Consider the following 19,169-nt stretch of genomic DNA (forward strand, 5'->3'; position numbering starts at 1 on the left):
ACACACACACACACACACACACACACACAACCTTTGGGGCTGACTGGGGAAAAGTAAATCCAGTCTAAGACAAGAACAACATGCAGCTTTAGTGGTAGATAAAGGTAGATATCCAGATAAGAGAGGGATAGAGGGAGGCTGTTGGGATGATATGTGTTAAAGCTCTGTACAAAATGTGATGTGGAGGAGATGAACTACTAGATAAATAGATCCAGTGGCCTTTAAATCATATATGTCTCTTATTTTCCTCTCCTGCCGTGCAGGTATCACCAGGAAGAATCCCCGCACACCTCTGTCAGATCTTCAAGGCACCAACGCCTTGAACGAGAAGGCCATCTGGTAAGCACCACCCAAATTAAGTATCAGAGTCAAGTCAATTCTATTCATACAGCCCAATATCACAAATTTGCCTCAAGGGTCTTTCAAATCTGCACAGCGTACAACATCCTCTATCCTTGAAATTTTGGATAGGGAAAAATCTCATATGTTTTGCTTCTCTGTGCGTCCTTGGAAAATCGTCATTACAAAATAAGTGACAAATCAAAAGATAAAACTGCAATAAACAGTATTTCTGATATTAACATTATCTCAAATTAGTCCTGCCGAACCTAATTAAATATCACTCCCTCTCTCTATCTTTCCTCGCCTCCCTCCATTTCTCTCCTTACCTCCTCCTGCCTCCTGTAGGGATGGCTATGGTGTCGGCTGTAACGGTCGCAGCTCCAGGTCTGGTCGCGTGTCCTCGACAGAAAGTCCCGCTCTGGAAGAAGACGGGATCTTCCTCAACTCGACCAGCAGCAAGCTCCTGGAGAGAGCTCAGGGCATCCTACTGTGAGTGACACACACACACACACACACACACACACACACACACACACACACACACACACACACACACACACACACACACACACACACACACACACACACATACATACACATACATACACACCTACACACCTACACACACACTCTCACTTACTCACTCACTCATTGCAGTATTTTGCTATGGATTTGTGTCTAAAAAACAAATCTGTTGTCTGAACTGATGAATAAAAAATAAAAAATAAATAACTTAAAAAATATGAAAATGTGTGTATCACTCAGGGTCTAATATTAGGATCATCATATGTGGACTAAAACGGTCGGTATCTCTAGTTCCCCCCTATCCATTTTAAAAAATTCGGCAAAAATTAGCCCAACTTGATGAATGTACGTGCTCTTTGAAATGGTAATTTCATACCCTGAATTTTTATTTTAATATCTTTTCATAAAAACAATATTTCTCACCTGTAGGAGGAACAAAAACGTCAAAAGCAAGCCGAGCCTTCCCAAGGTAAGACCCAAACACATCACAGCATGACAACATATTCAGAAACGGTTATCAAAGACAGATTGATACAGCAGGTATCAGCTGACAGACAGCTTCTTATATCATCTGGTTATGTGAATGCAGCACTTGTTGGACGTGAAGTCTCTGCGTTACCTGAGCAGCGTGACGCTCCACGACCGCATCACCAAGTCTCTGCTCCACCTGCACAAGAAGAAGAAACCGCCCAGCATCAGTGCACAGTTCCAGGTCAGTGCTGCTGTTGCCCCCTGCTGGAGGATCAGTGGATTACAACAACATTAGGGACTCGACAACAGCAGAAAATAAATATAAACTGGCATTAAAGTGTACAAGAATATTGTATTGAAACACTGCTTAATACATTCAATAGATACTATCGCCTGAATAAAAGCAGTGATTATGATGTAAGCTATTAACATTACTTTATGCAAATTCTTATCAACTGTTCTGAAATGGCGATAAAGATTTTAATGTTGAATCCTAAATGTTGTCTTATTTTGTATCACAAAAGTGTCTTTTTCCCACTTTTGGAAGTGGATCTTTATGTTAAGTAACAGTAGCAATATCTCAGTGTTGAAATACTCTGCTACAGGTAAAAGTTCTGCATCAAAGATTTTACTGAGGTTAAAGTACAAAAGTATTGGTATCAAAATGTACTTAAAGTACCAAAAGTAAAAGTACTCATTACGCAAAATGGCCTCAATTCAGAATCATGTTTATTACATTATTGTATTATACTAATTGATAGTTATGTACATAAAATGGAAGTTCTCAAGTAAAGTACAAGTACCCAACTACTGTGTTTGAGTAATGGTTCTATGTTACTTTACTGCCTTTGTCTTTACGTTAAATGAGGATGTGACGTTACCGGTTTGTTTGTCGGTTGTTGTGTGTGCAGGCGTCCCTCAATAAGCTGATGGAGACTCTTGATCAGTCGGAGCCGTACTTTGTCAAATGCATTCGCTCCAACGCTGAGAAGGTAATTCCTGCTGCACTTAGGAGAAGCTGTATTTAACGACTGACTGCTGCTTCCCGTTTCATTATACTTACTCTTTCTCTCTCTCTGTCTTTCTTTCTCTCCCTCTCTCAGCTGCCGTTGCGTTTCAACGACAGCCTGGTGCTCAGACAGCTCAGATACACGGGTATGCTGGAGACCGTCCGGATCCGACAATCAGGATACAGCATCAAGTATACCTTCCAGGTAATCCTCTTCTACCGCAGCTTCTATTAGTCAGTGCCTGACAAATTCATTAGTAGATCGATAGAATAATAATCTGCAACTATTTTGACAATTGATTATTTTTTGAAAGTATTTTTTCATGAAGAAATGTCAGAAACAGCCATTTTCAGCCTCTGTAACACAGAGATTCCCGTCTCTTTTCTGTTTATGTCATATTATACTGATTATCATTTGGGTTTTGGACAAAAAAAGATATTTAAAGACAAGACCTTGGACTTTGCGAAACTAGGATGGATATTTTTCCCTAGACTAAACAATTCATCGATGAATTAAGAAAATAATCTGCAGATTAATCGATTATGAAAATGACAATTAGTTTCATCCCTAGTTATCGTTTGAAAGGCCATTATATTGTTGCTTTGTATGTATCTTTTCATGCATATCTAAAACTGCTTTACTGACCACACATACATCATGTTGCAGGACTTTGTGCATCACTTTCACGTGCTTCTGCCTCGAGGCACGAGCCCAACCAAGTCAGGCATCAGGGAGTTCTTCAGACGGATCCACCTCCCACCTGCTGGGTATCAAGTGGGCAACACCATGGTACGGACTGTAGATTTATCTTTGGTGTGGCATCTTATCTGCTGCAGTACCATGCTTATTTAAATGTTCCTGTGTGATGCAGGTGTTCCTGCGGGAGGCGGAGCGTCAGCGTCTTCAGACCCTCCTCCACCAGGAAGTCCTGCGGCGGATCGTCACGCTGCAGCGCCGCTTCAGGGCCGTCCTGGAGAGGAAGCACTTCGTTGACATGAGGAGAGCCGCCTTTGTCATACAGGTGAGGCGTGGTGGGAATAAGTTGTTTTCAGCCTAAGAGGTTGTAACGTTGAGTAATTCTTCATCCCCATTCCTTCAGTCTCGTCCATGTAGTCAAAACAATATAATAAATTATGATCAGCTATACAATGATTGCTGTGCATCATGAATCAGTTGCACAACCCTGCACAGCCAAGTGTCTGGGTCCCAACATTTCAGGAGGACTTACTGTAGTCCATTAAAGCTACTTACCCTTAGACTGTTTTGACGTGATTAATAGTGGTGCATTTACTCCACATATACAGGGTTCTCTAAATATAGCCTCCTGATTAAAGATGATACCCATTTATGCCATTACAACTGTTTCCACTCATTACTCTAGTTATTTAGTTATATATTACTCTTATTCTGTAATATTAAGTTCATATGCTGTATGTCTTCTTGAGGGATTGGCTTTCATTCCAAAATGAGATATCTTCCATTTGAAACATGTCAGAAGATATTGGAACAACATGATAACTACAAAATGTTATGATAATGATATGATGATAACTAATAATAATAAATAAAAAAAACATAATAAAGATATAACATATTACGTAATCTTCTTGCTGCAGTTTGGGTGTGGTTACAGGTGCAGCAAAACCATGCTTTTCAGCCTGGAGTGACTCCTAAAGCTATAGTGCGTAGTTTCTGTCACGCGCCCCCCCCCCCCCCCCCCCCCCCCCCCCCCCCCCGTGAGGAATTCTAAGTAATGACAAACAAGACTGTTCGCGAGTCAAAATGACACAAGCCTTTGGTGATTGCGCACTGCAAAAAAATAATAATGATGAACTCTTCAGAAGAGGTAATTATCTTCACTTGAGTTGCGTGGGAAAGTCACCGGATGACACACTCTTCTGAACACAGCCATACTGAGAAATACAGAGAGAGTTGTGTGGAGCCAATAGTCTTAATTAGCTTTGCAGCAACTCATTTGCCAATAGCTTGAATGTAACGGACGTTCATTAATATCAAAGAGGTACGCACTAAAGCTTTAAAGGCAGGAGGTGACTGATTGTGTTGGGTGACAAAATAATTAATAACTTCTGATTGCAAACAATTCAATTTAAGAAATAAAAAAAATGTTCCAAACTGGATATGTAAGCATTTAAAGCAGAACTACTTAATCAACTCAAGCTTGTTAATACAAACAAAAGGGTTTTGATTCACCCTTTGGTTATTTAAATCAGTAATTCTGAGAAAGAAAAGAAAAAAATATGTTGTTATGCTACAGAGCCATACTGTTATATCTCTGAGGAGATTAGAAAGCATGACAGAGGGAGGGACAGAGTGAAAGAAAGCAAACGGGGAAAAGATTGAAGGAAGAAGAAAACAGCATTCAGGCCACTGTCGGCATGTTTTTACTTGAGTCCTCAGAGAGGAGCTGTCCAAGTCTTTGTCAGGCTGAAAGAAAACAAACCCGCTCGGTCCAGAAACTGAGAAGAGTGAACAGGAGCCAATGAAGCCCAGATAACAGCACAGATAACCGTTTGTAAAGCATATACTGTAAACAACGAGCTTCAATTTATTTGAGGTCTTATAATTGTTATTTCAAGACTTAAAATTAGTATCTGAAATGTCACATACAGTGTGTTTTTAATTAGAAAAGTTAGTCAGAAATCAAGAATTAAACACGTTTTCAGTAGCCTGCTGATAAAGTTTCTGTTTTGCATCTTACATAACAGTAGCAATATCAGTGCGACTCCCAACAAAGATGGAACAGAAGTGAGATGCGTCACGCTGTAGCTAAAACAGAGAGTTCAACACACACAGGGTGAAAAGAAACAAAAATATGGTGTTTTTTGAAAAATAAACTATGTAAACCTATTCTGATATAACCTCTAAATACAAGTATGAACCTGAAAATGAGTATATAATGAACACTTTAAAGAAAAGCCAAACAATATTTGGATCTACTACCTTTTTACACATTTTGTCTGTCTGTCTGCAGCGATGGTGGCGATCGTGCCTTCTCAAAGAGTCCACCATGGACTCGGGTGACGAGGAAGAGGCGGCGGTATGTCTGCAGGCGGCCTGGAGGAGCTACAGGGAGCGCAGGAGGTTCCTACAGCGGCGGGACTCTGCCATTATCATACAGAGGAGCTGGAGACATTACTGTCATCGCAGATCTTTGGCAGCTGTAACGGTTCAAACAGCCTGGAGAGGATTCAGGGAGAGGAGCCGCTACTGTCGGGCCAACAGGACTGTGACGCAGCTGCAGGCCATGGGCAGGGGACACCTTGCTCGGCTCAGGTGAATGAAATCTTGAAAATGTTATCTGCAACAACTTCAGTTTAGGGCTGAGTGAATAATAGTTATCAGATCAAAATCGCAATTTGAAAGAATGCAATTATGTATAATGGTGAAGACCACGATTATTGCATGTGAAATATTTAGTTGAATGTTTGGTGTAACATTTTCATCATTATATTCACTGTTTTTTTCCTAAATTGATCGATTCCTAAATGCTGGGACAGATTGTTTACAGAAATGTCCTGTTTTTAGTGTATTTTTATTATTTATTTTATATTCCTTTATTTAACATGATCGTAGAAGGTGCAATATGTAGTCAAAAATAAAATTTGCAAATCGAATTGTAATCGCAATACCTGGCAGGAAAATCGGAATTAGATTTTTTTCCCCAAAACGTTCAGCCCTACTTGGAATGAAATAATGGGTGAAAATCAGATTTGTTATTTGTTTAATGCACAGCTGCCTGGTAGACAGGTGCTTAGGACGATGGAATCGTGATGGAATCTGCTGCATTCCTGCCGTCTGTCAGCAGCGTTCATCCAAGACATTTAAATCTTCACTTTAAATCAACTTCGAAAATCAATTTTAGAAAATTCGATTAGAAAAACAATCAAAAATGTAGGTGTAATTTTGAATTTTTAAATATTGCATTGCAAACATTGTAGTTTGAGGGTGCAGTTTCTTTTACTTACTTCAAGGGGCTCTGGTGCACAATCAGCAGCTCTTGTGTGCACTTTCTCCCCATTTTTATTTATTTATTTATTTATTGAAACACATTCTGAGCTTTGCTTGTTGCAGGACAACCTGGTTTGCTGTTTAAATGTTGTGATCAGCATCTTTGATTTTTAGCCACAGCCACAACTGTCTTCAGTGGAAAAAGCTCTGAAATCTAGCCACTAGCTGCTGAACTTAGTGGAACATTTAGCAGCTAAAAAGACAGCTTTTTCCCTCGGAAGTGGGTAGAAACCAAAAACCGTGCTAAAGGAGTCATGGTTGAACTTTCATCAAATGTCCAAACACGTGACTCAGAATTTAGTGTTGCGTTAATAGTAAAAGAAGCTTTAAGTGAAAGACTATAGAAACTAAAAAAATTGCTATTTATCAAAATCATGGTAAATGTGTTTTTTAATATTCTGCCTGCTTTGTATGGCGACTGGTGTTGCTCACACTTTTGAATTATTCACTGACATTGTCTTCAGGTTCAGTGAGGTGAAGAAGCAGCATGAAAGACAAGAGAGTCCACCAGCAGCAGAGATGGATGCAGGGACCATGGAGGACCTCACCTCATCAGGACAGGAAGGTTTTGTCCAGGATCTCTCTGTAGAACTGTCTGAAGACTCTAAGCCTGCTCTGTTAGATATGGGAGAGATAGAAAAAGAAGAGGACTCAGAGCGAAGTAGGAGCACAGACGAGACGAGCCACAAGAACCGTTCAAAACGCGAGAGCAGACGGATGAGAGAGCTGGAGCAGGCTCAGTTCAGCTTAGAGCTTCTCAAGGTCCGAAGCACCAGCCTGCAAGAAGACTCCATCCCAGACAACAGCACCTCTCAGCTGGAAGACCCTCACACACATTCACCCCGGAGATCTCAGGCCAGTCATGGCAGTTTTGAACTGCTCAGTGTGGAAGACATGGAGACTGAAGGCTCAGGAGGTTTTCCATCCCAGTCGACTGAACCTCAAGAACATCCCCAAGTAGCGGATATCCAAATACACGAGGGGCTGAGGGATTCAAACTTTAACAAAAAGCCTGCGATGGAGGCGCCAAACAAGGCGGTGGCCCCGAGGGCAACGTTTTATATTGCTTCCGACCAAAGTCCAGTTCATGAACCAAAGTTCGACAGTCCCAACAAGTCTTACAGAGAGAGAAGGGAGTCTGCGTCTCGAAGGCCTGTAGTGGTGTTGATCAGTATGCAGAAGGAGAGTCCTGTGGAGGAGGAGGGGCTGCTGGCAGCCCAAACCCCAGAAGGAGCTTCTGAAACTGGAGCAGCATCCTCCATTCCCAAAATGACGCCTGTTGCGGGCTCGGACGTGGTATCAGAGATGGAAGAGCCTCATGGGTTAGCTACCCAGACTGAAAGTGATGTATTCGAAGTGGACAAGTCTTCTGAGGTCCCATATTCAACGGCCCATGGATCAAGTCCAGAATCAGGGATTTGCCCCTCGGAGGTTGACATCCAGATTCTCCTGGAGCCAAAATCCAGCGTTCCCATTGTCCTCCCCAGTCAGCCGGAGAGGAAGGCGATCCGGCCGCCACAGAAGGCTCCCAGCCCGGTCCTGGACACCAAACCACCAAAAGCTCAAAAGAAGAGCTCAGGCCAGACTGTGATTGTGAACATGGTGGAGAAATCCCCCAATGCTGTGTTCTCCCCACCTAGGCGCAAGCTGCCCTTCTCCAAGTAAGTGGACCTTTATACTACTGAAGGAAAAGACTGCAAGTCAGGGAAGCCACAAAATTCTACCCTCAGTTTTTTTAGCGTGCCAAATCTGCTTTTATTACATCTCAAAATCCAGGAAAAGAACTATATATATATATATATATATATATACACACTGTATAGTGTGTGAGTGAATCGGATATATTGGAAATATTAAAAGCAGCTAATTATACAGTTTAAGGCTGGTGGTCATACATTTTCAAAACTAATATCTTAAGATGTGGGAAGTGAAAACATGCCATTCCACAACTGGAGTAATTAGATCTTTCTGCAGAAGCAACAGTTGAGTGTAAAAAAAAAAAGAAGAGAAGAGTAGATTTGGGATTTTGCAAAACTTTAACTGTCTGGTTTTGTTTTTTGTTTGTTCATTTTGCAATAAAATCAAGACAGTAACACAAGAAAATAAAGTAATACAATAAATATTGTGCAGGTCAGATTAAGAAAACCGATAGGGGCTTATAGAAAGAATCTTACCTAAGGAAGAGAAGAAAAATATATAAAGTCAGCAATTACTATTACAAGAGTTGAGAAATGGTTTTGTGTTGCAGGTCAGATAAGGATTTGGTGAACCAGGAAAGATCTCTGGCCATGTTCAGAGACGACTCTAAATCTGGATCCAGAAACAGAGAGGTAGGACACCCGAAACAGAACACACTCGCATGCTCCCTTACACATCACACACACACACACAAAAAACGTATTCTATTTTTTTACCATTTCTGTTATTTACCTCTAATGAATTCCACTCAATGCTAGAACCTCGGAATCAGATTCACATTGATTTGCGATTTGCCACCAAAGGTCACACATACACTACAAGGATTTCAAATGAAGTGGTTTCTCATCAGTTCTCTGTGCTTAAAATATACAGAAAATAAATGTACAGAGTGGACATACAGCAGCTCTACGTAACAGATTGATAAATAAGAAGAGAATAAAGAAGCACAGATACACTTTCACAGATACACTTTCACAGATGGTATTGCTGTATAGATATGTTTACCTAATCCTGTGCAGAGTTTTAAACAGCCTTGTCTTCATGGCCATTTATTCTCCAAGAAAATAAGGTTTTATCAAATGCAATATACACAGTTAATCTCTATTGATATCTGTATACACAGATGTGTTTGTGTGGTTTATCTGAGTATCTGTAACACGTATTGGTAATTTTTTGTAAAATGTAAGAAGTCGTTACCTCATAAAAGAGAAGTTTTAGGGCTCAACTAAGGTTCAATTTATTCAGGATCTCGTATATTCGCACTCACCCAGACACACACACACACACACACACACACACACACACACACACACACATACTATAGCGGCTGACCTGATGTTCCTGTGGTTGACTGGAAGCAGGTGGGCCGCCCCATCCCCAAAAAGAAAGCGCGAATGTCCCGGACGCGCTCTGACTTCCTCACCCGCTGTAACTCTGAGGGGGCGACCCAGTCGGACGACGACGATGAATACTACATCCCCGCCCACTCCCACACGCTGCCCCCCTCCCTGTCTCTCCCACACACCCACCCCGAGGCTGACTGTCACAGTGACTCTGAGATGGTAAAATACCGGGTCTCCGGAGGTCCCGTGGCCTCCGAGCAATCAACTTTTTTCCTGTCCACTCAGGCCCCCTCCCTCCTCCACCACCACTTTCCTCTCAAGTGGCGCTGTCTGAGCGGCAGGGGCGGAGCCTTTTAACACTGCTAACCCCACTGTCATCGTACTGTTCACTTCTGTAGGACTGGTTGACTACTGAGCTGCCGTCTGAAACCAAACAGGCTGATGTTCTCTCTACTTCACTCATACACACCGACACCGTGGCCGGTGTGTAGTCAGTCACTTTGCACGTCGCTCTGGTGGCTGTTGGTTAGAAGATCAGCCCAAGCTGAGACTTCTACGTTGTCACCTCTAGGCTTCACTCCCCTTTTCATCACACAAGAGTACCTCTCTATCAAGGGATACTTGGAACAAATTGGAGTTTAATCTCATATTTTTCCTTCAGGACACACATGCCATGTTGTAAGGACTGAAGCAATTTTTATAACAATTATATATAACAACCAAACCCTAAAGGTTTTCATAAAAACATTTTTTAAACACAGTAAGACTTTGCTTTTTAGAAGCTGGATCCATTGTTTTCAGTGCATTAACAAGCTGATTGTCTGTCAGAACTGTTGGCGACTCATTCTGTTGATCAATGAAACTAATAATTGAGTTCATGTTTTAGCCCTAGTTCTGAATGAAAAGGTATTTGTTAAGTGAGGATGCTTTTCCTTTTTCTCATTAAAAGCACTGGCAACAGTCTCAAATGATTAGCTTGCTGCTGTTGGCACCCTTATCGAATTGAAATCTATAAACAGGTGACGAACAAAACGTCTCACAGTGTGGCAGTTGACTTGAAGGAAAACTAAAAGGTTAAAACTCAAAATGTATTAAAATACATGCCTGTATCTACTTCCTCTTTAAGATCACAGGAAGAGCTTACTAAAGATCTTTCCATGAAAGGATCTTCTCATATTTTTGGTCTGTCCTGAAAACACACGCCTGGTGTTGCTCTGCACGCCATCTGCTGCTCCTGCATGACGGAGCATACTCCAGCCCAGTGACTTCTCACTAACATCGGCGTTTTCTAACAGGATCTTGCAAGCATTACTTCTGTTTTTCACTCAGTATCTCGACATCAGCAAATGTTCTCTGTGATATTGCTGATTTCACCAAATCTCTTTAGATCCAATAGATTTAGATCAGTGCATTTAGTAGCATCACTAGAACCAGAAACCTCAAATGTATTCCTTTTACATGTTTTACAAACATTTACTGCATTATATACTCTATGTTGTAGAACAAATTATATAAACATAACAACCCTAACATAAAATGTCTGTCCATAGGCACAAATATAGAGTACTGAGCGGCGGTCGCCAAAAGCTGTAGCATCCTTTTTCAACCCTAAACATGGTTTCAGAACCTGTTTCAGCCAATTTGAAATACTTGTTACTGTATTATTAGTCTCACCCAGTTGTCGTTGTCTGCTCTTCAGTCATCTCACAAAGACCAGAAGAAGATCCATAAGACCATGTCTTCAGGTGATCTGGGCAAGGTGGAGGTGCTCAGGAAAACCTCCAGTCAGGATGGAAGGTAAGATCCGCACATAGTCTGACATCTTTTTACACATTTTAATCAGCTTTTTCATTTCTGTAGCAAAGGAAAATTGACACGTTAAGTGTCACATGAAAAAAGAGAACAACTGTGTGTGTTTGTTGCAGGGACATTTTGAAAACGATTCATTTTTTTTCCGGCTGACCTCTTATTGAACCTGTGGGGCTTTAGCAACTGCAGTGTGACATAGAGATGCATTTCTTGGGCCACCTAAATAACTAAATAGATTACATGTTTTTTATGACTTTTCCTCAGGTTTTTTGGTGGACATTTGTGTGTAATAAATTAAATGAATCTACTGTGTTGTGTGATTTTAGCAGGATGAGAGGGAGGATACGATTCTGGAGTAAGACGAAGCACGGCGAGAAAAAACTGTCGAGAGAGAAGCAGGCCAGCAGGAGTGAATTGGGAGAGACACATGGTAAAAAAACGTCCCTGAGCAGATATATTTTAGCATGGAGGTCAGCTGTCATAATGAGTAGCCCAATACAGTATACCATAGAATATTATTTAATAAGGTAAAATAGGATTTATGAAGAATTAATGCAGATTTAAATTTCTTAATTAACATTTTTTTTAGTAATCCACCATCTCTCCATTTTCGTGTCCATCCTCCCAGAAGGCCCTTCTTCTCCTCCTCCTCACAGTCCAGATTTGGAGGCAGCTCCCTCCCAGGGGGTCAGGGACAGTAAGGAGAACAAGGAGCCGTCTCCTAAGATGAGGAGGCGTCGCAGTGTGAAGATCAGCAGCATCGCTCTGGAACCCGCCCAGTGGCAAAACGACGCACTGCACATCCTCAGCTCAGCCCATGACTACCGCAGCATGAACGACTTTCTCATAAAGAAGGTCAGAGGGAAAACCCCTGTGTGTGTTGTGTTGTGTTGTGGTGTGTGCGCGTGTGTGTTGGAGGCAGGGCAGGGAACAACAGTCATTAAAGGCAAAGGCAGTGAAATAGGTTCATCAAGTCAAAGCTGTGAATGCTCTGCTCCCTATTCTACTGTGTTGGCACATACAGTACATTAACAACAACAACAAAAATGTATCATATCTGCTCTATTGAGTGCATGACAAAGCGCTTTATCGTCATAAACTATCTTTGTTTGAGTGTCCCCTCCCACTCACTGTCTGTGAGTGTGTGTGTGTGCGTGTGTGGGGGGAATCAGAACAGGACCCTATTCACAGGTCAGGGGCTCTAAGGTTACTAATAGCTCATATCAATAGACTTGTGATCCACATCTTGCCCTGTGCGTGCTCACAGCATAGTAAGTTTCTGCCGGCACTGTAAGAGTGTTATATCATATTATATACAGGTAATATATATTATATATTATATTACCTGAACTCAGGGTTCAAAATAATCTTGAATGTATAGTTTAAAGGTGCACTCCTTAATTGTTCTACACCTACAAGAGAACCCCCGAATCTTAAAGGGTAATTCCCTCAAAATCATAAGGACGTAATTGCTGTTTAATTCGTCCCGGTTTTGAGATATTTGTCTGTGGGATTTCCAACGCCACCTCAACACAAGAGAGCTTTACAGAATTTCTCTTGTTAAGATCACACAACTGCTGAGCACTAATAAATAAATTTCATAAAATTAAACTCATAAAATCCACTCAATCATCCAGATAATGTTATAATTAATGTATATGTATGTAACTCTGAATCGGTTATGTCAACAGTGTCCAAATACACTTCTAACTACTACTAATTTGTAAGATGATGCTATGATGAGATTCAAAATAGTTTATTACCTTCATATTTTGTATATTTGTGTGCTAAAATTACCTAAGAAGATGCATTTACACCTTATTTTGAGGTGGACTAAGCAATCTACAGTAGAGTTTTATTGCACAGCATCCACTATAAAGAAACTTGAGCTGAGCTCTTAACTTGAAAATCATTTGTCCCTTTAGATTGCCGACCTGGACTCTGAAGACGGTAAGAAGGACACCATGGTGGACGTTGTTTTTAAGAAAGCGCTGAGGGAGTTCAGGATCAACATCTTCAACTCCTACTCCACTGCCCTGGCGGTGAGTCCTCGCTGCTCTTTTCTGTTTGTCCTCAGCTGCGTGAGGCACCTCAGGACCTCTGTTCAGCTCTGCATCAGGAAGGCTGAGACAGGGAAGGCTGGGACTAAAGTATACTAAATTCACCCTGACACGTTATTATGGAACCCATGCATCTTCTAGGCAAGACCCGCCCTTCAATAGCATTCACACGCTACAATTGGCCATGTGTCCATGCGTACGCTAGGTGACATAACCCGATTTGTTCAGGTCCCCTGACCATTCGGCTATCTTAACCTTAACCACTCGAGGTGAATGCCTAACCCCAACCAATCGGCCTGCTTTGTAGGACGGGAGTTACGCCGGATCTATCCTAACGCAACCCTGACACACTGAGGCACAGCATCCCATATCTAAATATTCTTAATTTGCATAGATGAGTAATAAATGTGTACTGACGTATTAGACCAGTGGTTCAGTCACAACAACCCTTTTGAGTGATTTTTTTTAATTTTTTTATGCTTTGATTAATACATGTAAACAAATAATGCTTTGCTTCACAGTTTAGTTTGAGCAGCTAGTCCCTAGCATTGTCCAATGTGCTCCATGCTCTGTGGATCTTTGATGCATTTGTGACTTTTTCTCTCTCCTTGACCCACCTTCAGACCCCTTTCTGTGTTCCAGGACCTGCTGATTTACAAATGATGATCTGACTATGCCACATGAAATGTACCAAACTCACACATTAACGTAGAAAACATTCCCCAGTCTAGAATACGTAATTTCTTTTTCTCCCCAACCATCTGGTGACCCCCAGATATGATCTTGAGACCCCCTTGGGGGTTCCTACTCCCCTGGGTGAAGAACAACTGTTTTATTACTGCTGACTCTGAATGTTTTTCTTCCTTTGCCCTTACCACCAGATGGATGATGGGAAGAGTATCCGCTACAAGGATCTCTACGCCCTGTTCGAGCACATCCTGGAGAAGACCATGCGTCTGGAGCAGAGGGACTGGTGCGAATCCCCGGTGAAGGTGTGGGTCAACACCTTCAAGGTCTTCCTGGACGAGTTTATGACCGAGTACAAGCCCATGGAGGGAACTATCGGCAGGGTAAGAAAGCTCATGTCAGCACATTAACAAAAAACTACTGGTTGAATTCCAAATAATGGTTGTGGGTGATATTAAGTATTTAGGTTTATTATTAAATGCAGATGGAATTTTCTTCTCGACGATCTCTGATCATTTCCTCTAGAGATTTAGGGTCCATTGTTCTTCTGCAGCTTATAGGAGAGACCAGAGATTATTTTTCTAGAGGAAAATGCAGTTTAAGGGGACCTAAAATTGAAATTACCTGTTTAATTAAATTCTATCCATAATTGTTCAAAGAACAATGTTTGGCTTTTTTTCATTTTCCTCCCTTGCCACTGGAACATTATGTACTGTTTTACTTGCTTACTGCACTTTTCAATGCAAATAATATAAATACAATAGATACAAATTAATGACATGCGCATCTCTCACAAGAAATAAACAAAATGCACATGGAAACCAACGTTGTAAGTTGTCAATTAATTGGTATACTGCAACAAAGTGTTTGGAGTAAAAGCAATGATCTCTTTTCAGGCTCCTAAACGTGAACGTAAGAAGTCGAGGAAAAAGGAAACCGACATTGTAAGTTGTCAATTGAATGGTTTACTGCAACAAAGTGTTTGGAATAAAAGCAATGATTTCAGCTGAGTTGACTGGTGTCTATGCTGCCTCCCTGCAGGTGGAAGAGCACAACGGCCACATCTTCAAGTCCACACAGTACAGCATCCCCACCTACTGCGAGTACTGCTCCTCCCTCATCTGGATGATGGACCGAGCCTGCGTCTGCAAACGTGAGGATTGGACACCAAAAACACACACACACACACACACACACACACACACACACACACACACACACACACTAAAATAGATAGTTAGGTTGCTTTAACACTGCAACATTATGTTGGTTTATTTGCAAAAAATATATACGCCTCTCTTCTTTGGTGACATTAAAGATCTCACAAAGAAGTAACTATGAGTATTGATTGGCAAACTGCAGCTAGACCTTATATTTCATAAATATCAACAAACAAGTAGAAACAGGACATAAAATGCAGTGTGGTGTGTGGACAGCACCCCCCCCCCCACACACACACACACACACACACACACACTCACACAGATAAACACATCACCAGCAGTTCCTAATGTTCTCCTAACTCACTTACCCACAGGCACTCACGCCCATGTCTGTAGTTTTTATTTCCACACACAGAACATTACACCCTTTCCTAGTCTTTACACACACACATACAGTCTTCTTGAGTGTCTAAAAAATGTAATTAAACCTCATAGATCCATCTTCTATCTAGTTATAGGCTCCAGCTGCACTTTCAGTGAGCAGCAGACATCACTCTAAACTCTCTGCCGCCTCCACGTTTACATTTTAGTCTTTGAGGTTGTGACTGACTGCAGCGGTTGTTGCTTATGTGTGGAGATTGTAGGAGTTATATCAGTCTGATTGTGTTGTTCTGTTGTCTGCAGTGTGTCGCTACGCCTGTCACAGAAAGTGCTGTTCTAAGATGACCACCAAGTGCAGTAAAAAGGTAGGAGGAGATTTTTTTATCTGAAGGTTTCTTGTTTCAGGATGATTTAATATGATAATGGTGTTAAAATGCAAAAAAACAGCAATAGATATGGATATCATAGCACATCAGTTATAATTTGTTACTAATCAAAACAATTATTCAGTTTTAGCCTACTCGATTTACTTTGTGACTTTATGTTACCTGACTGAGTAAAGAAAATAGGATTCCTGCCTCGTATTTGTTCCATTTTCAGAGTGTTTCTGTTGTAGTTATTCATAGTTATTCATACTTAGATATGTTGTCTGTAAACTCTGTAAACCTAAAAATAAAAATGTATAATTACTTAAATAAAAATAATTTTAAAAAAAACTTGGTAAAAAAAGGACCATAATAGCTGCTTTTTTGACAAAGTTTAGTCAACAAACAAAAAATAAAGGCTAGTCAGTCATTAGGTGTTCTAGCTAAAAGTGTTAGTTTGTTTATTACTCTCTAATGAGTTATAGTTGCACACTCCGCTGTGTCAACCTTTTTGCAAGTGAAATATGTACATACAACTTCTTCTCATTAAAAGCAATGAAACGCATCTATGCTCCATTCAATACACTCAAGAGCTTTTGCTGCTTCAGGCGGACTTGGTCTGGTATGACCTGTAGCCTAAAGTGGCTAATTTTTTTTAAGTAGTTACAGAGGGATTTTATCTATTGTATCATTCACTATCATGCTGTAGTTATTACAGGGGCCTCAGTCCACAGGTCAGACAAAGGTTCACACAGTAGGCTTTAATGTAACGTGTTTCTAAGTTGGTTGTAGGCTGACTTTAATGTAACGTGTTTCTAAGTTGGTTGTAGGCTGACTTTAATGTAGCGTGTTACTAAGCTGACTTTAATGTAACGTGTTACTAAGTTGGTTGTAGGCGGACTTTAATGTAGCGTGTTACTAAGCTGACTTTAATGTAACGTGTTTCTAAGTTGGTTGTAGGCGGACTTTAATGTAACGTGTTTCTAAGTTGGTTGTAGGCGGACTTTAATGTAGCGTGTTACTAAGCTGACTTTAATGTAACGTGTTTCTAAGTTGGTTGTAGGCTGACTTTAATGTAACGTGTTACTAAGTTGGTTGTAGGCTGACTTTAATGTAACGTGTTTCTAAGTTGGTTGTAGGCGGACTTTAATGTAGCGTGTTACTAAGCTGACTTTAATGTAACGTGTTTCTAAGTTGGTTGTAGGCTGACTTTAATGTAACGTGTTTCTAAGTTGGTTGTAGGCGGACTTTAATGTAGCGTTAACTAAGTGACTTTATGTTAACGTGTTTCTAAGTTGGTTGTAGGCTGACTTTAATGTAACGTGTTACTAAGTTGGTTGTAGGCTGACTTTAATGTACCGTGTTTCTAATTTGGTTGTAGGCGGACTTTAATGGACGTGTTACTAATTACGAGACGAAGTTACAATAAGTCAGGAAGAAGAGCTGACTTTTAATTAGCTGTTTCTAAGTTGGTTGAAGGCTGACTTTAATGTAACGTGTTGCTGTGTTTGTGTCAACTAGTACGACCCGGAGCTGTCGTCGCGGCAGTTTGGCGTGGAGTTATCCCGTCTAACCAGCGAGGAGCGAACGGTTCCCCAGCTGGTGGAGAAACTCATCAACTACATCGAGATGCACGGCCTCTACACGGAGGGAATCTACAGGAAGTCAGGCTCCACCAATAAGATCAAAGAACTCCGCCAGGGGCTGGACACAGGTGAGACTGACCCTAAAATCCTCTGTTTTAGAACCTGTGTACTGTCTTTATTTTCATATAATTAATGTTCATTCTTAATTCAATATCTTTGTGCTTCTGTTGTGAAAACAATGTTAGCTAACATGATGATATTTGAAAGTTAACAGTTGTAGCTGATTTTGAAATAAATCATCAAATACTGTAAATATACTACTAATACTTTTTGTTGTTCTACCTTTTCTTGTTCTTCTCTTCTACTAATGCTACTAGTTTCTCTTCTGCTTCTTTTTGTTGTTCTTCTACTTCTTCTTCTTTGTTGCAGTAGAGTCAAAGAAGTAAGATGAGCAGTACTACTACTACTGCTACTAATTCCATTGAATTTTATTTATTGTATCAAATCATAACAGTTATCAGATCAGTTATAACAGATATGTGAAGTCAGCAAGCTTGTTTATTTCTGGTGTCTTTTCAAGCCATAACTGTAATGTTTAAAGATATACTGTATAGTTCAACACGGAGGTCGGACCTATCTGTCATCTCTGCTGTGCTTATTTTTTGTACAGTGTTGCTTTAAATTAGGTAAATGAGGTCTCCAACCTAATGATAGTCAAAGTCAAAGTGTTCACAAAGCATCATACATGTATTTTAGATGAATGAGAGGAGAGTATATCCGGTTGTTCCTTGGAGGTGTTTTTAGCGGGATGTTATCGTAAACAAACACTATGATTGAGTCGAAACTAAATATATAAAAACTAAACCTTTCTGAAAAACAAAAATGAAACTGAAAAGTTGAAACAGAAATACACTAAAAACGAATTATAACCTTGTCTTCTTCTACTACTTCTAAATGAAGTACATACTGTACAGTCACAAACAGAGAAGTTGATTGACCTGAACGTATCTGTTCCAGATGTGAGCATTGTGAACCTGGATGACTACAACATCCACGTCATTGCCAGCGTTCTCAAACAGTGGCTCCGTGAACTGCCCAGCCCTCTCATGACCTTTGAGCTGTACGAGGAGTTCCTCAGGGCCATGGGTAAGCTTGTATTCCGCCCCTTCAGGGGCTCTGCTGTTTGTCTATCCGGAGGCTCATCCATCTGAGAATCAGTATCATAAAGGAAGACGCTACTTGGTCTGAGGGTGTGTTTGTTTTCCTTTCCAGGTCAGCCAGACAAGCGGGAGGTGATCCGCGGGGTGTATTCGGTGATCGACCAGCTCAGCAGGACACACCTCAGCACGCTGGAGCGCCTCATCTTCCATCTGGTCAGGTGAGTGATGAGATGTGTTCAGATTATTTACTTTAATAAATAACAGTGATAATTAATTACAGAAATACTACAAGTAAAGGATTTGCATTCCTTACAAAAATATTATTAACTAGATGTACTCAAAGAATCAAAAGTAAAATTATGTATTTGTCAGAATGGATCCTGTGAGTATTATATCATTATATTACCGGACCAATAGTTATTGATGTAAAAATTACAGTAATTTTATAGCTTGTAGAGCTGAAGCTCTTTTTTAATGCTTTATATATTTTTGGGTAGTCCCATCTATAACACAGCATCATATTTTATATACTGATCACAC

At 40.7% G+C, this 19,169-nt stretch overlaps 1 protein-coding gene across 17 annotated transcripts in view; it reads left to right on the forward strand.

Annotated features, from left to right (window-relative positions):
* The window catches only part of myo9ab (myosin IXAb), a 157,329-nt gene that overhangs the window by 128,874 nt on the left and 9,286 nt on the right, over positions 1-19,169 (forward strand). For 8 of the 17 annotated variants that reach the window (XM_032523971.1, XM_032523977.1, XM_032523978.1 and 5 more), the window contains 23 exons: positions 264-339; positions 688-831; positions 1,297-1,336; positions 1,457-1,579; positions 2,250-2,330; positions 2,442-2,552; positions 3,015-3,137; positions 3,220-3,369; positions 5,341-5,642; positions 6,842-8,038; positions 8,626-8,707; positions 9,434-9,637; positions 11,118-11,215; positions 11,554-11,657; positions 11,856-12,082; positions 13,153-13,269; positions 14,169-14,357; positions 14,871-14,918; positions 15,016-15,127; positions 15,822-15,883; positions 17,405-17,597; positions 18,487-18,615; positions 18,742-18,847. In XM_032523971.1, coding sequence (XP_032379862.1) covers positions 264-339; positions 688-831; positions 1,297-1,336; positions 1,457-1,579; positions 2,250-2,330; positions 2,442-2,552; positions 3,015-3,137; positions 3,220-3,369; positions 5,341-5,642; positions 6,842-8,038; positions 8,626-8,707; positions 9,434-9,637; positions 11,118-11,215; positions 11,554-11,657; positions 11,856-12,082; positions 13,153-13,269; positions 14,169-14,357; positions 14,871-14,918; positions 15,016-15,127; positions 15,822-15,883; positions 17,405-17,597; positions 18,487-18,615; positions 18,742-18,847 — 4,018 coding nt within the window. Of the gene's footprint in view, positions 1-263; positions 340-687; positions 832-1,296; positions 1,337-1,456; positions 1,580-2,249; positions 2,331-2,441; positions 2,553-3,014; positions 3,138-3,219; positions 3,370-5,340; positions 5,643-6,841; positions 8,039-8,625; positions 8,708-9,433; positions 9,638-11,096; positions 11,216-11,553; positions 11,658-11,855; positions 12,083-13,152; positions 13,270-14,168; positions 14,358-14,870; positions 14,919-15,015; positions 15,128-15,821; positions 15,884-17,404; positions 17,598-18,486; positions 18,616-18,741; positions 18,848-19,169 lie in introns of all 17 variants that reach the window. The other 9 variants (XM_032523976.1, XM_032523982.1, XM_032523988.1 and 6 more) reach the window with 7 other exon arrangements.

Source organism: Etheostoma spectabile, chromosome 8 (assembly GCF_008692095.1).
Source record: "Etheostoma spectabile isolate EspeVRDwgs_2016 chromosome 8, UIUC_Espe_1.0, whole genome shotgun sequence".
NCBI lineage: Eukaryota > Metazoa > Chordata > Actinopteri > Perciformes > Percidae > Etheostoma > Etheostoma spectabile.